A 21,836-nucleotide genomic window follows, 5' to 3' on the forward strand; every position below is an offset into this window, starting at 1 on the left:
GCTAAATATACATTGCATATATGTATACACTCAGCTGTGGTACAGAGGTGAATGAGGAGAACGGCCAATGAGAACCGCCCTCCTGTCCGTCTCCGCTAATTCCTGCCTCTATCTGTACTGTAATGCCACAGGCCTACTTTTGGGGTTAATACTAATTAAAAATATTAAAGATACTAAAAAAAAAAAAAAAAAACATTAAAAGCAGTTTACTCTAAATGTTGTATGCCTTGTGCTTTAGACAACTTTATAATTATTAGTTTTTTGTTAAACAGAAGTTTGAAAGACTACTTTATCATCTGAAATCTGTTTCCTTCACACCAAAACAAGTTCGGTATAAATGGTGTGAAGCTGTAACAGTTAAGAGTGCATGATGGGGGTTCTTAGCCCTTAAAGGGAGGTGGTACTCAGTTGAGGACAAGGCGAGAACGACAACGTTGTCTCCCATCAGCACCAGGCAGTGTAGTTCCAAAGGACACTTAATCTGAGACTAAAGCAGACCTCCTACTCCCCAAAGGCAGGGTCTGCACTAAACCGAGGAGACGGCAGCAGCAGCAGCAGCAGCAGTGCAGCAAATCAACAGAAATGTCCTGGAGACACAGATAAACTGCAGTCAGATCTGCTGTGGTTTATTTGGAAATGCTGGTCATTCATTCTGATCCAGTTTTGTCATGTCCGTCTGACACAAGTGACCCACTCAGCAGGCAATACTCGGTCCTCTGGCCTTTGTTTTATTCAGATTTCAGTACTCATCCAATATTGCCAGTTAGGTTTAAGGCTTTTGTAGATTTTTTTTTCTATTAGTGTTTTGCTTACTTACACTTCTGCTACAGTCCGCCTTCATTAAACAAGCTGCTACAGTACAATAATACTTGATCAAAATGTATTTAGTGTGAATTTCATTTGATGTCTGGCAATAATTATTCCTCTTCCCTCTTTCTATCCCTACTCTCATATCAGGCTTGAGTTAAGGCTTTTAGGTTAATCACTCTCTCTTTTTTTGGAGCAGTAATGGGTTTTGCAGGCAGTTCTGTAGATAGTCTGTTCATCTTGGCACTTTGAACTCTGTTTAGTGATTATGACACGAAGAGGGGGCAATGCTGTTCATCAGCACGCAGCAGATCATTCCTACATGTTTAGGGCAGTCAAAGCGTATCCTGCAAGGTGATCTGTAGCAAGCGGCTGCTAAGAACAGTTTTAAGACAACATTTTCCCTTCAATATCCAAGAAGAATGTACAAAAACGAAGTGAGACCAAAAGAAATGATGCCCCTCCCAGTTATAGGTACAAAAGGAGAGTGAGAAGTCACTGCAACGAGGCACTGAGGTTTGTGTTATGTTTTTTTGTTTTCTTTTTTCCCCAGACTGCTTCATTTCTTAACATTTATAAAGATGAAAGAGTGCCACTCACGGGAGAATCCATTTTGTTTCAGAGAATGTATACCTTCATTGCACAAGATTATAAAGTAACTCAGAAAAAGAAAGACTGAGGACAATTAAAAAAAAAAAAAAAAAAGATTCTGACTTAAAGTACTTTAAATTAAGGCCTCTTAGATCCCACAGAAATACCAGAGCCTTAACTTTAATTACGTGGGAAGACTTTGGAAAAGAAACACAGAAAAGTTTAAAGCATAAATAACATTTAAACAGGAAACGCGGCATCCCTGTTAGCAGGGCACTGTTTAATGGTTAATGTAATGAATTTCACTTCCTCTTTGTGTGGCATTTTAACAGTCGTTAATACACAGAACTGTCCATCAACACAGCCTTAAAGATTGTTAGTGCAGGTTTTTCCTTTGTTTCATCAGGTGACGCACAGTATATTATATATAATCCATTAGACAATATTAACTATACATGTGAAAGCACACTACTACTCTGACTTTATAAAAGTCCAAGTAGATCAGAGAATTTTAAGATTTTTTTGTTTTTTTCCTGACATTATGCTTTATTATCCTTTTTTCTTCGTTTTAAGACAGTGTTAATTGCTCAGTGCTACTAAAGTGTAGTAAAAATGCATGGCCCCCTCAAAAAAGGTGCATCTTGAACATATGCAATCAGGATTTTAAAATATCAAGGAACAAAAGGCATGAGAAGGGGCCTTTGGCAAATTCATAGCCCTCTCATAGCCATCTCTGTGGATGAAAAAGGACAGGAAACGATCCTCTGTTTAAGAGAGTTCACGTGCATCCAGGTAGAGCGGTTCCATCAACAGTCTGCCATGTAGCGTCCTGTTAGAACCCACACACATACCATATAGACCATTATATAGAAATATAAAATCTGTTGTTTCCAAATAGCAACCAAGGTTGAGAACTATTGCAGTTGTTTAAGATTTCATGTCACATTTCATATGGCTTAAAGTGAACTTTAAGCTGCCACTACTAACCTGTAGCAAATCTCTTCTTGCTGAGGGAGAGTCTGTATCCGGTGCCGAGCAGCTCCATGTCCACTCCCGACAGGGTGCTGCCCTCGCTGAAGAACTGAACGGCGAGTGTGGCCGGGTTCGAGGGCCCATCAGAGAGCTCAAACCTCGCCCTGAGAGAGCCAGAACCTGGGCATGCAAATACAGCAAGAAATTAAATCTGATTTATCTAACAATGTAAATGCAAGCAAGCAAAGAGGATGTGTGCCTACCTTCATTCTCAGTCTTTTCAGAGATGTCACTCAGTTTCCACAGTGATTTACTTTGCTCCGCATTCCTGTGTAAAAAGCAGGTTGAAATGTTAAAAAATGTAAACCAATTGAATCAAATTTCATTTAATATTATGACTTATTATAATACAGAAATTCAAACAATTAAAACTTGGGGGCAGGGGGGGTAAGCTGGTCAGCACAATTAAAACCTGAGGTCGTCTCCATCACATACCAGATGGCACTAGGCAGCGACTGCATGCTGGTCACCCCGCCATCGACAGGCACTAGGACCTGCACGTTGCAGAGCGGCCCAGGCTGGGCCATGGACTCTGGGTTGTAGTGGTAGTCTACGCGCAGGTCGGTGGTACTGGGGGTGCACTTCCAGTAAACGGCCAGGTTCAGGGGGGTGGACTGGATCCCATTGGAGCAAACCTGTGACCACAAGAAATCAGAGATGCGTTGGTCAAAGATGGCCAGTTATCTCAACAAGAACAATAATAATTAATATGAATTCAAAGATGCAAAGCCCTAACCTGGTATTTCAGGATGTCCACGTTGTAGTAGGAGGCTGCCGGGTTTTGTTCTGATGCCTTTCTGAGAAAGGTAGTCAGGGCACCCATATTTAACCAGAAATCTTTTGTGTTGGTGTCACTTTGAGAGGAATCACTGAAATCACAAAAATGAAACTTATATTCATGTACATTGACACCGAAGAGCATACAAATGACAACAAACTGCACGTAGATCCACAAACAATATCCTTTATATATAAAGAAACCAGTGAAACAGGGAAGGAGGGAGAAGTGCAATCAATTATTCATGGATCCTTTGGCTGCACAGCCCTTCACCTATTAAATCACAAATCATGCTTGATTTGATTAGTCATGCCCAAGAGCAGCCAATGGGAGCAAGGAAGGACAAAAATTGAGAAACTGCTCCTCCATCACACTTCTCACGGGGAAAAGGTGATTGGTTCCCCACTCATCACCACTCATCTGTTCATGAATGTGCACACAGACCTGTGCAGCAGCTGCTGGTTGGGCAGGATCTGTTCCAGTTTGCTGGTGTTCTTTAGACTGAAGCTGAGAACGCTGGGGGATGGGCTGCTGGTGAACACCTTGATGATGCCAGTGGGAAAGGACAGGGTCATGTCCCCTGTGATCTTCACTATGCACCTGCAAGACCCAGCAAACCAGTCTGAACACCAGTCTACGCCATTTCTGTCCCAACCAGACATCTCTAGACTCACACAAACAGTCATGAATAACAAAGTAATATACAAAGACAATTAATTCCTTCTCTGTTTTATACAGTAGCAGATATTTCAGGCAAATACATATACATCTGACTGCCTGCCACCGACCCAATGGCACGTCATGGCCAGGTTACACTGCTCGTCCATTAAGTGACATTGTGTGTTCATGGCTGTTTGAATGATGAATTTGGAATGACTTAATTACAATACCAGCTTTTTATACCCACAGAATGTTGAAATTGATACCACATTGAGAAGGTTGCCTTTTGGTATTGGCCCAATATAAGGCACACATCTACACAATGAGACCATTACATGGAAAACACAAAAATATCTGATGTGAAACAAACACCGTACATATGACATATACTAAGTCTGTCATAATATTCCTAACTTACGGTGAGTAGTGTAAAACTTGGTTCTCAAACTGTATTACACACACCATTGGTGGTTCAGGGCTCCCTCTACTATTACACCAGGAAAGGCTTAAATGCTGTGTTTAAAAGCAGTGTAGTTATTATTCCTACTATCCTCATATTAATACTCCTTACTTGTGTGTTTGACTGCAGCTGACAGTGGATACGAGCTAATAATAATAATTATTATTTCCTCTGTAAACTAGCTAAGTAAGCCTATACTACGTTTTTTAAATTCTGGTCATAACTTCAACACCATATAGACCAGGCCCAGTTAAATCCCACATTAAATTCAGATTTCAAAGCATATAATGATGTTTTTTCATACAAAAAGGTTACCAAAGGCTCCAGACCCATCCCACACCTGATCCTCCTAATACACCTCAGAGCCAGCAGCCACAGCCAGTCTGCTGTTATTAGCTCACATGGGAGCTCTACCCCAGTGCTGTGTGTGATGCTGCTTCTGAAACGTTCCATTCGCTAATCGTGGCGCAAGGCAGCAATTTAACGGCAGTTACCCAATAAAAGGGTGTGTGTTTTCTCTGCCCCAGCCCATAATCTGCCCGTCACGGGTTATGGCTTTTGAAAGAATGGTGCCGGCCTAACTGAATAGAAGGCATACCACATGCAGTGCCTTACACACCCTTTCCACAATCACAGAGTGGAAAAATGCAATGGTGAAATACAGAAAGACTTGACATGAACAAAGAATATCATGTGAGCATGAGAGTGTGTATGTATTTGTGGGGGGGGGGCAAACATGACCATGCTGATGACCATGCAGGTCATATGAGACCTACTTTTTAGGGTCAGCTCCTTTGAAGTAGGCATTAACAGACTCTGTGAAAGCCACAGCAATGGGCAAAGTATCCTGGGACCCCAAAGTCACTGGACTCGGACCCCGAGATGTTCCTAATAGAGAGAAAGACCACATTATACAAACTCAAATACAAAATATACCAGAGTTTTCTTCTTTATATCAATTCCTTCAAGCTAATTGCCCATTTGGGGATATATTTCACCATTGTCAAGGGCTGAGCACATGTCTTTTCACCTAATATAGTGATTGCTCCTCTACAACCCAGAGCCTCAAAGCTCAGGGGATTTTACTCATTCAAAATAAGTTCTAAGAAAATGAAGTGGCACAAGTACAACTAAACCCTGAAGATCAAATCAGGAAGTGGCATCCCATTCATGCAAAAAACACACAGCAGCTGCTTCAGACCAAAATAAATAAGGGGTATCAAGTAAAAAAATCACTGCAAATCTGGTTATGTATTAATGGAATTATCAGCTTAGATGCACAGACACACACAGATCATTCCCCAAAATAGAACAAGTTCTGGTGCAAACGCTACAGAGAGTTAGAATTAGAGATTTTTTTTAGTTCACACATTAAAGCAGATCTAGTATCAATACGAGCAGCTTTTTGAGAGGAATTATGATACTGATCCCAGATCTGTGTTTCTGTACTCTACCTGCTGAGATTTCACACCGCTTCTCAAAGGTGGGTAGTTTCCCAATGAACACATCATCCTCTTATCGGGTCAAAAGAGTGGATGAAGGTGGGTTTACAAAAAAAGAAGACAGAAGCCAAAGTGAAGTGTGAGGGTGGGCTAAAAGATAAGCAGGTGAAGCATAATCCCCCCACACCACAGTGCCAGTAGCACAAAGGCTACCATCAAGGGGTGTCCAAAAACAGCACTGAGCTTTAGGTTTGGCACAAACATGTGGAATCAATGTGGAATCAATATGGATTCAATGCTTGTTAGCATTAAAGGGGGACAAATCTAAATTTGGAAGATTATATAAAAACTCAAGCAGATTATTTTTGAAGGGAATTTAATCTACAAAAAATATATTAAATTGGTTGCAAACTGCTGAACCACCATTCATAACAAAACAGAACCATAACGATTCAAGTTTAAAATAAATAAATAAATAATTTTATTGAAATTTCAAGATGGAAAAAATACAAAAGTGATATCTAAATGTAAATCGTTTAAATCCTGAATAGCCTGTAGTGCTGGGTGAAGACTTAAGTACCCCCACAACAATGCTGGAGAGATCAGAGTGTGCCGCAAGAAGCCTTGAGCTACTGTGAAGAATTCCATTGAAGATGATGATGATAAAGATGCAGTCCTGGAGATGTGTGAGTGATCTGCTGCAGTGAAAGGACTTGCAAGTTCTCCACTCAACTATAGTTTTATGTGTGTGTGTGTGCATATGCGCCAAACTCACCCACAGTTGGTGTGTTGCTGGCACTGAGCGAAGTGTTGGAGGACAGGGAGGAGGAGCTCTCTGCTCGTGCAAGGGGGGCGGTGGGGGGAGGGCTAGAGTTGGACAATTTTGGAGGGCTGAAGGGCCGAGCCTGCAACCAACCAATGCACAGACAACACCAGCCATCCATACGTCAGCTTACAGCAGAAAGCAATAACACAGGTCTGGCAAGGGATGGGAAGGGCTGCTTACAATCTCGGTGATGCCAGCAAGTTTGGCTGCTGGCAGTTTGGGCCGGGAGGAGGGCCGTGGTGGAGGCACAATGGCTGCAGCATTTAAAGGGGTGGTGGGTCTGTTTGGTGGAGCTGCTGAACACAGAGAGTCCGAAAGGTAGAGCAATAGGTTAGACAAAAACATGCTGATGAGAACAACGCACAAGGCAAGACAGTGACAGCAGACAAGTATTAAAATTACTGAAATAAATAAAGAAAATACTCAAAACCAGGAATTCAGTCAAAAAAAGTAACATCAAACAAAACCAAATTTAAGCGTGCATAAGGTAAACAAAACAGAAACAAAGTTAAAGCCAACAAACACAAAAAACAACACAAAATGAATCACATTATTCAAACCAAACCAAGCAGGAAAGTAAATTCACAAAATATATAAAAAAATATTAATGATAATAATAATAAAGTACATAAAAATTGAAAACGAAGCAAACAAAACAAAACAAAACAAAAAACTTAATGTGCAGATTAAACATTTTCACACAGATTAAAGTGCATAGAAGACAACATTAACAGTGTCTGACCTATAACGAGACTTTCAGTAAAAAGAGACAGGACTACTGTTAAGGTTCATGGTAATTTCCAGTTTCAAAATTCACACCATTCATAAAAATAAATTAGTTACCATGCACTTTTAGAATTTACATTATGTCACAGCATGCCACTCTGACTATGGTTACCGTCGGTGCTCTGGCTAGCTGGTGCTGTTGTAGCGCAACCCTCCGCTGCTGCAGAAGAACACTCCAGCTGGCAGGGTTTTTTTTCTCCCTTCAGGGCCACGGCCTTAACCGGGTCAGCAGAGCTGCTGGAAAAAAAGAGTCCCATCTGGGAAGGTGGCACGGACCGCGGTCTGCGAAGCTGCCGTGGTGATGCCACTGTTGCACGCTTAAATGGCATAAAGTCATCATTGAAGGCAATCCACTGGCTCTGTGACCAGGTGAGGCTGGAGAGGACGTCCCGCTCCACCTCCAGAGGGCTTACTGGGGACTGTCGGGTAAAGGTGGTAGGCCCTGAGGGTTCTGCAGAGGGAGCGCTGTTGGCCCTGGCTGGGGCAGGAGCAGCAGTGAAAAGGTCATCCGGAAGTTCCCACGGACAGATGGTGGCAGTGGAGGACAAGGGGAGAGGAGAGGGGGATGGGAGTGGCAATGGAGAATCCAGAGGAGGAGGAGGAACCCCTTTGGGCTGCAGCAGCCCTGTCGTGAGGGGAGTCAAAGCTTGGTGTTGCGCCACCTCAACTGCAGCATGCGCCAGAGAGAACAGAGGGTGATGAAACTTCAACACACAGTGTTGCCAAGATGCATAAATTATGCACAGAGGAAATTAAACAAAACATAGCCTACAATATTCTGCACTTAGCATAAAGTTTAGTGTGTCACTGCTCCAAGGCACACACAACCCATGCAGGCGCAGCTCAATCTTAACATACCAAACTCAGAAACAAAAACAAACTCCAAGCACAAAGGTCGTAAAAAATCCCCATCTGGTGAAATCCATCCTGATTCGATTTCCATTAAACACATTAACCACGCTTCAGATGCAGACGTGGATAAGATCACTATATTACCTTACGCAACAGAGGGAAACACTCTGTCACCTCCATGCAATCCAGGCCAACCTGCATGGCGCTCGTGTCTGATAGGACACCCTGGCATACGTGAGTACCATAATTTCTAAACGGAGCAGAGTCTGGAATGGGGCGTAATGGCATCACTCCTCGCTCGAGTGGAGAGCGCTGCTCACTTCTGAGTGCTTTAAGTGTGGCCCCACCAGCGCTGTGCACACATGCAAGGCTATCTGTGCAGCCGCTGAGCAAAAGGTGTCGCAGAGACCTGCTGGATCACATTAATAATGTAAACTCTGCACACACCAATTTTGAAAGTGAAGTGATTGTCATGGTGAAGCACAGCAAGCACAGCACATGGTGTACACAACAAAATGTGTCCTCTGCTTTTAACCATCACCCTTGGTGAGCAGTAGGCAGCCATGACAGGCGCCCGGGGAGCAGTGTGTGGGGACGGTACTTTGCTCAGTGACACTTCAGAGGCACCTTGGCAATTTGGGATTCGAATTGCTACCTTCCAATTACAGGTCCATTCCCTTACCCATTAGGACATTTCTACATTTCTTAAATGTACTAGGAATACTTAAGAATGAGAAACATATCACAGGAAACTGACAGCTGGTTATTTAAAATGTCAACGTTGATGGCAACCATGGCATTTGTTAGTGAAGTTAGTTCACTTTAAGAGTTGTATTAAACATTTCAACCTTCATACATGGTGCAGCGCTGTTACCTGGGCTGTCAGAAACCCAACAATTCTGCTGGTGAATAGGTGGGAGAAGGGGTAAAAAGAAAATGGATGCAAGGTCTAAAGAAAGGAGTGAGAGGAGAAACAAAAGAAACATCAATGAAGTTTGGATAATTCATGAATGTTGCTAAGGGGTGATATGGAGGTCTGGTCTCCCCGAGAAGTCAAAAGAGACTGAAGAACAAGAGAAGGTTGCTTCTCAGACACCATCTATACCTCTTCTATTGTGCAGAAATGTTTTTTGATTACTGATGAATAATGTAATTTCAGGAGCTGTTTTATGCTAATTTACTCCATCAGAAAACAGCCATACACTGGCATGGGCATTTTTATTTCCTGAAATTGAGATGGTGGTGGAAATGGTAGTCTGATCTGACTGTATACTATTTTCAGGGTGATTGATCCTTTGCAGTCAAACAGAGTATAAGAGGTCATGTAAACATGTCCCCTCAGTGATTTAACAGCTCAGCCCACTTTCATAATAATGCAAGAGGAACCCTGCCACTGCCCCATGCAGACAGGTCATCAGGTAAAGAAGAAAAAAGGCATCACTATCATCAAACGTGTTCTAAGCAACAGAACAGATTTGTGTGAAGAAAAACATGTTCTAAGCAACAGAACAGATTTGTGTGAAGAAAAACATGTTCTAAGCAACAGAACAGATTTGTGTGAAGAAAAACTTGTAGTAGATCAAAAGAAACTTCTAGCCAACTGATGATGAATGGCAAAAATGGAAGAGTGAAATCTTAATTACAGCTTATCTGAAATTGAACACACAGGCTCATCCACTTTAAATACATTTGTGCCACACACAGAGTCAGCCACAGCACTCTGCAAACAAACACCAAACCAATAAAATTGTTTCCTATAATTATAAACACATACAGTATATTATGATATATATGTAGCCTGTGAAGATTGTTCTGAGAATATGAGATAAAAGTAAGAGAATATGTGAAGGGTAAATCAAGGCTTTCAGAAGCAATCCTCAATTAAAAATATAAATTAAATGTAACATTTTTTTTTAAAAAAAGCATGGTTCTCTAAGTGATGCATGGGACATTTTGAGAACACAAGTTACATTATCCCCATAACTGGTGGTCAGCACTATGAACAAGTGTGACATGTGACATGTGGTACTTGTCATGCCTTAAAACTGGGTAGTTCAATACAGTTGTGACAAAAGCCATACAAGCAATTTGAAAACTTTTTGCAAAACTATTGCAACTTCCACAATAAAATGCTCTATAAGTATTCAGACAGAACTACCGCACCAAATATTTCAATGTATAATGAGTGTGAAAATTGTACAACACTTCAATAAAATAAATGTTTATGCAATACCAATATATTCAACTAAAATGACCAAGATGATGTGATGCACAGGACAACAATGTCAAAAAGCTACACGAGTGCTGTTAAGTTTAACATATGATAGCAGTGTTTTAAATACTTTGAAATTAAATTATGTTCACATCTTAAATATTAGGATAAGTAAAAGCACAAAAATATTATAGAATTTTTTAGCATTTTGGTTTCATTTTCTAGAGAATCCCCCAAATAAACCAATAAATAAATGACCACAAAAATAAACAAAATTATACAAACTATATTAAATGGCTATAAAAATTCTATACTAAAGGAAAAAGAAATTCAGTATTAAAATGAATTAATAAAATACATTATTAAAACATACTGGGGAAAATGTATTAAAATAAAAGCTTCAGATGGCCAATGGGAGCTTTAAAACGCCAGACGCTCTCTTTAGCCCATACACATCATCAATAATGGACGAGGTCAGTGCAGTGCCTCGCTGTCACAGTGGCCTGGAGGAGGGGGAAGTGTGTGACTTACTACTGCCCGGCAGAAGGGGGAGTTATTGGCTGGGTGGTCCTTTTGGAGCACAGACATAAAACAAAGCCTGTCTGACTGCACAGAGATTCTCCTTCCCTCTTGTACAGATGTTACAGTGTGTGGGTGTCCCGGTTATCACCGCCCAGCATCTTTGACATGAACCAACAGCTCATAATGCAGTATCTGTGCAGCATTGTACAGTCACTACCGCTCAGTAAAATGTGTACTTTTTGGGTAGGACACTGTATATTGCTTTTATGAATGGTTGTGGCAATTGCATTATTAAATATAATAACAGCAACAGTAATAAATAACCTACATATTAATTAACCCATTATTAATAAGCAACTAGTTCAACTAAATTTTCCACCTCATTATGTAGTTCTATAAATGTCTATTGTTTCCTGGCAACAAATTATTTTCAGGCAATTATGAAAGATTTAGTCATGTGGGATATCATCCTACATAGTAGTTGAGAGTACATATTGAGATAATATTTTAGAAGTATAATCTAGAAGAATAGTTTTGTGTTTTTAAGAACTATATTTTACTTCTGGTCCAATACTATATTGTACAACTAATCTGTCCTTTAGATTGGTGCTGGCAGAGAAACCAACGAGATGGGTGCTAGTGTTACCTGATGAGGACGAGACTGAAGAGGAGGAACCTGCTGTAAGGGATGGTCCAAATGGATCCAGAAACAGAAGGTCATTATCGGCCAGTCTGCTGCTGACAAAGAGACAAAGAGAGAGATTAAATAATGTACACATCTTTACAGAAGATTCTGAGTACATTGAACAGTACTCACTCATTATAAGTTGCCCTTGGTCTACCCATCTCATCACCTAAAAGAAAAAAAACTGAACTGAAGGTTTTTAACATAAAACATGTTTATATTGCAATTCCGGGTAAGAGATCAAAAACCTTCACCCCCCACCATGAATACACTACTATTCAAAAGTTCATAGCAATTTAGAAAAGCCCTTGTTTTCCAATGAAAAAATACGAGTTGAGTTTGAGTACAAAATAAAACTAAATGGATTAAAAATGGTCATTGACAACATAATGATTTAGTCGAACCCACATCTGCTAATGCACTCAACTAGAGTGAAAAAGGCATGTTTCATTGCTGCTTTAATCAGTGCAACTTTTTCAGACATATTAAGATAGCTGAAAAGGGCTTTCTAATAATCAATTAAGCTTTTATCAACAGTCATTTAATAATGTCTGGACTTTTGGTTTAATGTTATGGACAATGTGTGTCCAATATAAAACCTTAACTTTTGAATGATAGTGTACCATTTGGCCCACAGCACACATAATTCATTGGTACCTCTACAAATCATTAGACCTGTTAAAGGAAGAGAATGGTCAGTAAAAAGGGCTGCAGGGACAGGAGTATCTGCAGAAAAAAAAATTCCAGGGTTTGCCATGAGCCCACTACCCTCTCTCTCTGGCACTGTGAATGCCATCAAAACAGTCAAGAGTTTAAAGCCATGACATTCAGATCAGGTTAACAGTATAACAGGATTTATTGCAAAAAGGACAGCTCTGAGTTTTTGCCAGAACCTTTGTTTCTAAAAGTGTCACTTTTACTGACCACATGACATTTAAAAAAAACACTAGATATACTCTACATGAGAGAAGGGGACATTCATAAAATCTGAGAGGAAAACAGAATGAAAGATCTGATGGATTTTGATTAATTCAAAAGCTAAAGAAAAGCCCCATTTCCACATGATTTCCACAGATCTATTCCTTAGCACCTGGTCCTTTGAGTTCTCTGAAACGTCATGTGATTTAACCAAGATGGCTGTGAATAACTATTTTGCAGTTAGTTAGTGTTTAGACTAACACGGAGTACAGAACCTTGCGTGGTAAAGGCAGGTATTAGAGTGTGCTTCTGCACAGTGAGGGCACAATGGGGTTACCAATACTCACCATTAAGCCGAGAGTTTAAAGAAGACTGTTTGTGGCGTGACAGCACTAAGCGTGTGTGAAATAACACAAGTTAACAAAAAAAAGTACACAGACAGCACTGGTGCACTGTCCACATGTGTGTGTGTGTGTGTATATATCGATATATATAAAAAAACTAGGACTGAGGACTAGGATATGTTTGGCATAAAAGATCTGACTAGAGCAAGCTTTTCCATATTTCAGGGCTGTACTCTGTTTATGGAAGTCATAGCCATTTAACTTGTGTGCTGGTTAATGTATTTAATATGAAAATCCAAACAAAAAATATATTTTTTTTGTATTCACACCTAAAGCATTAAACAGCCCTTTCATAATATGTGTCTGTTTATGTATGTACAACCGGCTCAGTGGCAGTGATAGATTGACTATCATTCATACTTACCAGGCACACTTAAATGAGAGTTTAATGAAGTTTGTTTCTGAAGTCCTGACACCCCTAAGTGTATGCAAAATAATAAACACATGAAGAAACGAGAATTTACTCCTTCCTAAAATGAAACACCATGGCACAAAAAAAAAGCCTTTCCCCAATGCTCTGGCAACATTTGTTGAAATTAAACACTGAAATTATTAATTCATGCTATTCAACAGATCTGAGTGCATGGCCATGGTGCATTATGGCTACAGGGTCTGAAATGCTGCTGGTCGTTCTCCTCTGTAAAAAAAAAAAAGTCCTAAGCTGCAAATCAGAGTGACAGTTTCTTCCTTTTTTGAACTATACTATTACAAATGGTATTCGCTTTCAAACATGTAGAGAAGTTCAAAGCATGTCAGTGAAAACAAACCCATTGCAGGACGTGCACAAATCCATCCGATTAATTGCACCATGCATCTGCGTCCATTTAAACAAGGGTGGGGAAAGAGGCTCAAGGAAAAATGTAAAAATTGCAATTGCAAACAAAACACACACACAATTAAGCAATTAATCTTGCTCATAACAGGAGGAGGAAACACATTAAAAAGTTGTCTCTGTTTGTACAGAGCAGAAGTTGGCTTTCAAGAGATCTTTGAGTAAATACCCCAGGCCAAGATAAATGAAGCCAAAGAACCAAAGTGTTCGTCTGTTTTCAGAAATGACACGTCACAAGGAAGCCTGGAGGGAGGAAGAGGATGATGGAAATAAAAAAAATAAAAAGAAATAAAATACTCACTGGACTGATTCTTCTTCATTTGAACCTGCAGTATAAAAAGAGACTTAAAATTAGATAGTAATTTGCTAAAGATTATCAGCACATGGTGTGTGTTTTCATCAGTTACATGCTGTAAAAAAACACACACACACACACACACACACACACACACACACACACACATTTTCTACATTACTGGAATATAAGCCAGAGAGAAAACACTGCAGGGCTGTTAACTGTACCTAACTATAGTTAACAACGCCTTGCAACTAAAGCAGCATTTTATTGTTCAATTTTCCAAAAAAGAATATTTTTGAACAGACAGAATCACTTTTTACACCCCTGCAATAGCACACACATAAAATTTCTTGAAACACAGTTAAGGGGGTGTAAATTAATCCAGTTGTGACAGCGTTCAGGAGAAAAACACTTCTGTGTGACCTAGTCAGTCACAAAATTTTAATAAAGTACTTCGATAGAGAGGGTAATTTCTTAAAAGAGATAACCGGCAGAGAGGAAACACACAAAATGTGCTAAACCACAGGAAAAGATAATGGTACTCTCACACACACACACACACACACACACACACACACACACACACACACACCAGTCCACACAAAAACACAAAGATAAATTGCGAGCGTACGCACATACACACACACGCACACACATACAAACAGAACTAAAGCCAGAGTTGGGTCCCACAGGCACTGAGCAGCAAATGGGTTCAATTACAGCTCCCAGGGCCACACACCAGCCTTCTTCTACTGCTGTTACAATAAAGACAGAGAGAAATAAAGAGAGAGAGAGAGGAGGCAGCACAGAAGAGTGAAAGTAGGAAAATGGATGAAAAATGGAAAGAAAAATGCTCTAAATAATCTACACCAGATGACATGGCATTCGTCATCACCTACATTTTTTAACTTGAGAACATTTAACACAAAACATATCTGTCAACATGAAAGAGCAAAAACTAAAATAAAAAGGGGGTTTGATGGAGAGAAGGAGCAGACAAAAACACGATGGAGTGAAATCTTCAGATATTAAAGGTGAAAGTGAAAGACGTAAAAGATAAACAGAGACTCAAGCGGGACTCTTTCCCTCCTCTTTTTGGATGGAAAAATATTTGAAAAGTTAAATCCTGCCATTTGCTAAGCCCATTAATTATTCGGTCAGTGCCGAGTTCAGGCCTTTCGAAAAATGACAAAGTGTGTCTGTGAAGGACACATGCTAATGATGCAAAAATACAGGTGAATAAGGATTTTGTGGTGAGAAGGCCTAAAACAAACAGCTGCCTACCTAAACTGGCACTCTGGCAGACATGTTGTTTTAGAAATGCATCACTCTGACACGGGGGGTACAGAACAAGGGTTAACGGGCGTGAGGGAAAGCAACCAACTGATAAAAACGTTTAAAAGGACAAGTGTTTCTGTGCATAAAGTTGATTTGGCCACAGGGGTCGCAGAACAGGATCAGTGATCCACCGATATGAAGAGTCTGCAGATCAGCAGTGTTTTTTGGTCTAATGCCATCAGTGGGAGGCACAGTTGTCTGTATTGTTGTTTTTTTAAGGCTTGATTAATGGAGCGTCATAAAAATGTTTAATGGAATGCTGAATCTACATGATTGGTTGGTGGTGTTGGCCTATGTTCAAATTTTTAAAAATCTAAAACATTTTCAGCCAGCCACTTGCAAACCAATGATTTTGTGTTAAATATGATTTTTGTGTTAAAAACCCAAAGTTTTTATGATTCTTGCATAGTCCATTATTAAACCTCAAATCTGCTAACACTTCATTCAAAGGTGATCTGGATCTAAACTTTAATTACAAGAACCCTATCATTTTGATGGTGTAATAATTTTCCCTTGAGTAAATCTGTATCCTACTGGGAAGACGAAACTATTTGACTGGACTGGCTGAAGAGTTTCACCTCAGTTTAATAAACATCCCATAAAATTGGATGAGCCTTGTGTAAAAGAGATTCTTACAAAAAAAATCCTAGTGAAATTCTAAGAACTTCCTTAGTCCAAACGTCAGTGGCCATGTTCAAGGATTCCTGGATGCAGCTCAAACTGCACTATATCAGTGACCTGACAAGAGGAGGTTCCCCTTGCTGAGCCTTGGTTCCTTTTTAAGGTACCTTCCTTTCCCAGTTTTTTCATGCCACGGTCACATTTGGCTTGCTCATTAGGGGCCTTGAGCACTGTTCTAATGGCACTTTATGCCAATGTACATTGAAAAAGCTCTGTACAAAATTAAATTTACTGGTTGAAAGTGAAGTGATTGTCATTGTGATACACTGCAGCACAGCACGCGGTGCACACAACAAAATGTGTCCTCTGCTTTTGACCAATCACTCTTAGTGAGCAGTGGGCAGCCACTCGCCACCACTGCCCCTGATTGATTGAGTTTTGTGTGAGTGTGCATGGTGCAAAGTTATGTAGAAGAGCACAATATAAATACATTTTTACTGATTTGCCAACTGCTTCAAACTAGTGTTGCTCGTACATACCTACCTCAAGATTTCATGAAGGGAAGGGACAGTGGAACGACTGTGGTAATTTTTCCCAGCTGAGCTGGTGAAGCCCCCCCCGACATACACACACACTCTCTCTAAGTCAAACACTGTACTTCCTGCCCTGAAAACCCACGCACACAGGAAGACACATGGACTTGTTTACCAACAACGCACAGATGTTTCAGAACAACAGGACCCGCCAGGCTAGAGGATCTGCGCACGCGAACAGGACTTACGCCATGCTGGTCTGATGTAAGTTACAGTCAAGACTACTGGTCAGGCAGGGGTTAAGTAGAAAAGGGTTAAGATAACAAGGACACTTCCTCACTCATCCTAAGGTGCCACATGTGGATGCAGGAGCAAACCATGTTAACAAGCAGGGCAAAGGCTGGACAGAAGTCTAGCATTTATGGGAAATGAGACCTGTTTTATAACCAGTGAGTAATCAGGAGTTGTCAGGTAGTGGGTCCAAGTTCATTTGTATTATTAACATCATGGATAAGTTTTGGATGCTGAGGATTCTGAATCTGTTCTTTCTGAGAACATCTCCTGTGATGTCTAGCAGTATTGTATGCTAATACTGCCACCTAGTGCCCACTGAGGATTTTAACATTTACATTTACATTTACATTTATGGCATTTATCAGACGCCCTTATCCAGAGCGACTTACAATCAGTAGTTACAGGGACAGTCTCCCTGGAGCAACTTAGGGTTAAGTGTCTTGCTCAGGGACACAATGGTAGTAAGTGGGATTTGAACCCGGGTCTTCTGGTTCATAGGCGAGTGTGTTACCCACTAGGCTACTACCACCATCTATCATACCATACTGATAAGTGTATCAATGAGTATGTAGCATTTTATTGTGATTTCCTCACACTCTACAGTATAAACTGGCTGTGTGTGTGTGTCTGTACAAGGTTTATACTGAGGTTAAATAGTGATTAGTGATTTCTGATCCATAATGGACCATATTGGTTGAAATGTAAAACAGCATTTATTGGCTGATATTGAAGAAGGCCAAACTTAATAATATGGTTTTCTGCTTCACAACAACATAACTATCCATATATATGTTTTCTTTGTGTTTATGGTAGAGGCTAAAGTGCATGAACAACATTTAACTAATATTTAACAACTTGTGGGTGGATAAATGTTTCATAAATATTTGAGAAGAAATGTTTTAACATACTGCAGTGGAAGGTGAGAGGGTGATGTTTCCGATGGAGGCTTTGAGCTCATCAATGGTGGCGCGGTGCTGGTGTGTGCCATTGTCAGGTTGAACTGGTTTGATCTCCACATGGATTTTCCTGCGGTCGTCCTCTTCCTCAGAGTCACTGGACGAGTAGAATGAGTTGTCTTTGGCATGTGCAACAGTGGTTAAGGATCAGGGAGCATATAACAATCACCTTCACAACAACAAAGTCAAAGACACAGAAGTTCAGCTGCTGCAGAGCTGAGTCATGATGAGCTGACTGTCTTTTGTTTTTTAATCCATGATTCTTAATATTTTATGAAAATGAAACATTTTCATTTTATGTGACTAGAATATATTAATAAATAGTCTTTTTATATTACATACATAAATACTATGCACAGATTGGACAAAATTCATTGTAATATTGTTCATTAGGATTGTGGTAAATCGGTTTTGTTGCTAAGCCTGGGTAGAAATATGATGTTAAGGATATCATTCTCATTGACTTCGGGTCGGATTCGGTAGCCTTCCTCGTCCACCTGGGGTTCATTCTGCACACAGAACAACCATTAATTATGGTGCCATTTAGGGTGTTGCAAAGTATTGTGCTGGATTTCCAGCATTTTGCACATTTGTCATTGGCTTATATTTACAACACATTGTAATTATGAAAAGTTGTGATCCCCATTTCTGTAAATTCCCTCAAAAACAGTACAGCAGGGCTTAGATATAAGGTTAAAAAAAAATTAAAAAAAACACTCACGGCATCAATGGCTCCATAATGACCTGGCAGAGCACCATTGGCAGTGTTCTGAACAGGAACAAAGACGTAATCACAAAGATAATAGCATTACAAATCACGTATACTGCATCTACTGCTGCATCCAGTGATTCATCAGAGACACAGACTATAACGGCAGTTCCAGTCTGCCTCAGAGTGAAGACTGAAAATTTTTAAAACATGCACTCACTGTTTCTCCCTCAGCAGACTCCCTGTAAAAAAAAAATTGAAATCAAAATGAAAATACATGTCATTACGTGTGTGTGTGTGTGTGTGTGTGTGTGTGTGTGTGTGTGTGTGTGTGTCTACCACTCACGTGGAATCTGTGTCTTTGTCCTTCCGCCGTCCAGGAATAACAAATGGCTTCCTCTTCCGGGGTTTTGCTCCTAAATTCACATGATTAAATTTTTTTTTTTTAACAGATAAATTACAATAGAAATATTTGCCATTACGTCTACTTCAATTGGCATATTTAAGACAATTCAATGGATTCCAAAATAAATAAAAGAAAGAAAGAAGAAAGCACAGTTAAACTATGTTAAAAAAAAACACTTTTTGTTTTTGTTCTTACCTTCTGTAGCAGCTGCAACATTGCACTCCTCAAAGTCAATGGGGCCTACAAAAGTTAAGCACAATAAAGTGCATCACTTTCGGGGCTCTGATATGATCGTGTGTATTTATAGGATAAATCGGCTCTGAGAACAGCCAGTGTGGCACGCAAACATCTAAAACTAACAAACTCATCATGTTCACACTAACACTTGCAGTGTGGTGAAACATATTGTGGCCATATCACCTCTGTCACACAGCACACACATTACAACACACAAGTGTGGACAGGCCGTGACATGCAGTGTGTCGGCAGTCACACGCTGTGCCCATAGGGTGGCCAGGGTCAGCATCAGAGTCAACGGTGTGTCTGGTGGCCTTCAGCAAGATGTGACAATTCACACTGACTCAGAACAAACACTACTAACAGCCAGCACCCATAAACACGCACACTCAAAAACAAGCTTACATGCGCGCACGCACATACACACGTATTGTCTGTGTGGTGTTGGCATAAGTGCACGTGAGGCGGGGGCGAGTGAGATAATTAATCTGCTCGGATGCATATTTGGATAGCCAAATGGGTTAGACAATAATGAAATAAACAAATGAATTAAAAATAACAAAGAATAAAAACTGCAAAGACTGATGACCCATATCTAATCTGGACCAGAAGAAAACAAAGCGCACGCTTCATTTGAGGTTCATTAATTTTACATATTTACCTCAGAGCCTTCGCGCTGGAAACACAACGCTTCTGGCGTGGTTGAAGAAACACTGACACGCTGCGTTTTTATAAGGGTGGGAATCACTCTCTGTCTCACTCACACACACCCATTCATTGTAGTGACATTACATGGCGACTGTATGATCAGTCCAGCTTGGATTGATAACAAACACATTTTATTAAAAAAAATCACTAAGTTGCCACTAGAACTTGAAAGTGGAGTTCACTAGAGAGAACTAGACAGAACTGAGGGATGTGAAGGCCTAGTCTGCCAGTCAATTAGCCATTAGCTAAGATAGCTTATATTCCCACAGTTAAGACAATAGGCAGTTTACAGAAATGTAACCTACACTTCTACATAGATTTATGAAAACACAGCAATTTTATATTTATGCTAATGACTTCATTTTATGTTAATGGAAGTGTAAATGCTTTCTTTTCTATAGGTAACTTTATTGTACAATTGCCAATAGATTGCTATGTATTTGGCAGGAACATCTGTAGTTTATGTTTCAAACTAGAACTAGGGTGTTTATTTGTGTATAGTGGGCTCTTATAGGTTTTATATGTATTTAATGTATACATTACACAGACTTAATGTTAAACATACCTTCTGCATTCTGTTGGAGGGATATTTGCTGCAGACAGCATGCTAACCAGCTAGCACTCACCTGCCCTGTCATGCAATATCCTTTTGTACCTCAAGAGGTGACAGTGAGTTACTGTAGTATCAAAATCTGCAATTACACATGCCTAATCAGAACAGTTAGGTCCAGTCAGTCATGTTGACAGTGTTGTCCCCTGTAATGACAATGAGCTCTTTCCCTGCGGCTCCTCCTTACAGTAAACATATGTTTTAAATGCATATAATAGCGATAAATTAAGGTCCCATGCAATGAAATAAGAAACAAAGGTTATTTTGAAAATATATAATCTGATTTATCTGGTCTCAAGTTAGGAATTTTATGAAGAATATGTTTGTCAAGCAAATAATACTATGCAACCCATACAACACCACACCAGCCAAACCAGTGGAACAAATCATATTTAATCCAAATATGATGCAATGTTTAGCATGAGGAAAAACTCTGAACCTTTGCAAACAATTCAAACAGGGGGGAAAAACAACATCCAGTCAGGAAGCAAGCAATGACAACATGGTCCTATAACATCTGACAACATTTACATAAACCAAAGCAAACAAAATTCATGCCAGTCTTACCAAAATCAGGCAGAGGCTTAGAGAACAGTTTAAAACTGTCATATACAGAAAGACACCTCGGCTTGTAGCAAAATATGATGTTTCCCCCTCTCTTTTGTGTATGTGTGAGACACAGAGAAGCATGAAGTCATGCATGAACAGAGGATGCATTTTTAAATTGCATATGCTTCGCATGGCACTCGGAGCCGGGGAAGGTTTGCGTGCCTGGCCCGCTGCCAGTTGACAGCCCAGCTGGATATCGGTGAACACCGCTCACCCCCCCGCCTCGCAGCATGTCACTTCGGGATTGTTTCCGCGGTACAAAGTTTATTCAACCTCTCTCTCCCTCAGAAGGCACTGGACCGGTCACCGTTCTGCTTATTTAATCACCAGGCCGGTCAGGTTATTTTTCTGACAGCGGCGCGATCCCTAATGAACAGACTGATACAGCAGGAATTTTCTGAAACTGTTTTTAGCCTCAATTAATTCTGCTGTCGAAACAAATGAGGGGCGGACGGGCCCTGGTCGCTGCGCCGCGGCGGGGGAGGTCATGGTGTGTGTACATACAGACACGGCTGGACAGGGGACCACTTTGCATTGTGTACCTGATGCCATGTGAAAGCAGCTGTTGATTAGGTGCACTTAAGCCTGAACAGCGCTAATAATTTTCTAAACGGCTACGCTACTGTTCCTGGGCCTTACCGGCATTACGTACATTATATTTCAGTGGTTGTTTAAAAAGTGCACCTTCTTAATATAAACAGGGATGAAAA

General features: G+C 40.3%; 1 protein-coding gene across 17 annotated transcripts in view; it reads right to left on the reverse strand.

The window, feature by feature from the left end:
* Positions 1–1,305: 1,305 nt before the first annotated feature.
* The window catches only part of fcho2 (FCH and mu domain containing endocytic adaptor 2), a 39,034-nt gene continuing 18,503 nt past the window's right edge, over positions 1,306–21,836 (reverse strand). The window contains exons 9-31 of one of the 17 annotated variants that reach the window (XM_028973977.1): positions 19,158–19,202; positions 18,903–18,972; positions 18,777–18,798; positions 18,569–18,616; positions 18,299–18,356; positions 17,800–17,975; positions 14,109–14,133; positions 13,340–13,393; positions 12,919–12,963; positions 11,786–11,822; positions 11,615–11,703; positions 9,109–9,183; positions 7,495–8,049; positions 6,777–6,892; positions 6,546–6,675; positions 5,783–5,842; positions 5,105–5,216; positions 3,653–3,808; positions 3,167–3,299; positions 2,866–3,065; positions 2,634–2,698; positions 2,386–2,550; positions 1,306–2,227 (exon numbers count right to left, since the gene is read on the reverse strand). In XM_028973977.1, coding sequence (XP_028829810.1) covers positions 2,205–2,227; positions 2,386–2,550; positions 2,634–2,698; positions 2,866–3,065; positions 3,167–3,299; positions 3,653–3,808; positions 5,105–5,216; positions 5,783–5,842; positions 6,546–6,675; positions 6,777–6,892; positions 7,495–8,049; positions 9,109–9,183; positions 11,615–11,703; positions 11,786–11,822; positions 12,919–12,963; positions 13,340–13,393; positions 14,109–14,133; positions 17,800–17,975; positions 18,299–18,356; positions 18,569–18,616; positions 18,777–18,798; positions 18,903–18,972; positions 19,158–19,202 — 2,459 coding nt within the window. In that variant the 3' untranslated portion in view covers positions 1,306–2,204. Of the gene's footprint in view, positions 2,228–2,385; positions 2,551–2,633; positions 2,699–2,865; positions 3,066–3,166; positions 3,300–3,652; positions 3,809–5,104; positions 5,217–5,782; positions 5,843–6,545; positions 6,676–6,776; positions 6,893–7,494; positions 8,050–9,108; positions 9,184–11,614; positions 11,707–11,785; positions 11,823–12,918; positions 12,964–13,339; positions 13,394–14,108; positions 14,134–17,799; positions 17,976–18,298; positions 18,357–18,568; positions 18,617–18,776; positions 18,799–18,902; positions 18,973–19,157; positions 19,203–21,836 lie in introns of all 17 variants that reach the window. The other 16 variants (XM_028973976.1, XM_028973979.1, XM_028973978.1 and 13 more) reach the window with 16 other exon arrangements.

Source organism: Denticeps clupeoides, chromosome 3 (genome assembly GCF_900700375.1).
Source record: "Denticeps clupeoides chromosome 3, fDenClu1.1, whole genome shotgun sequence".
Taxonomy (NCBI): Eukaryota; Metazoa; Chordata; class Actinopteri; order Clupeiformes; family Denticipitidae; genus Denticeps; species Denticeps clupeoides.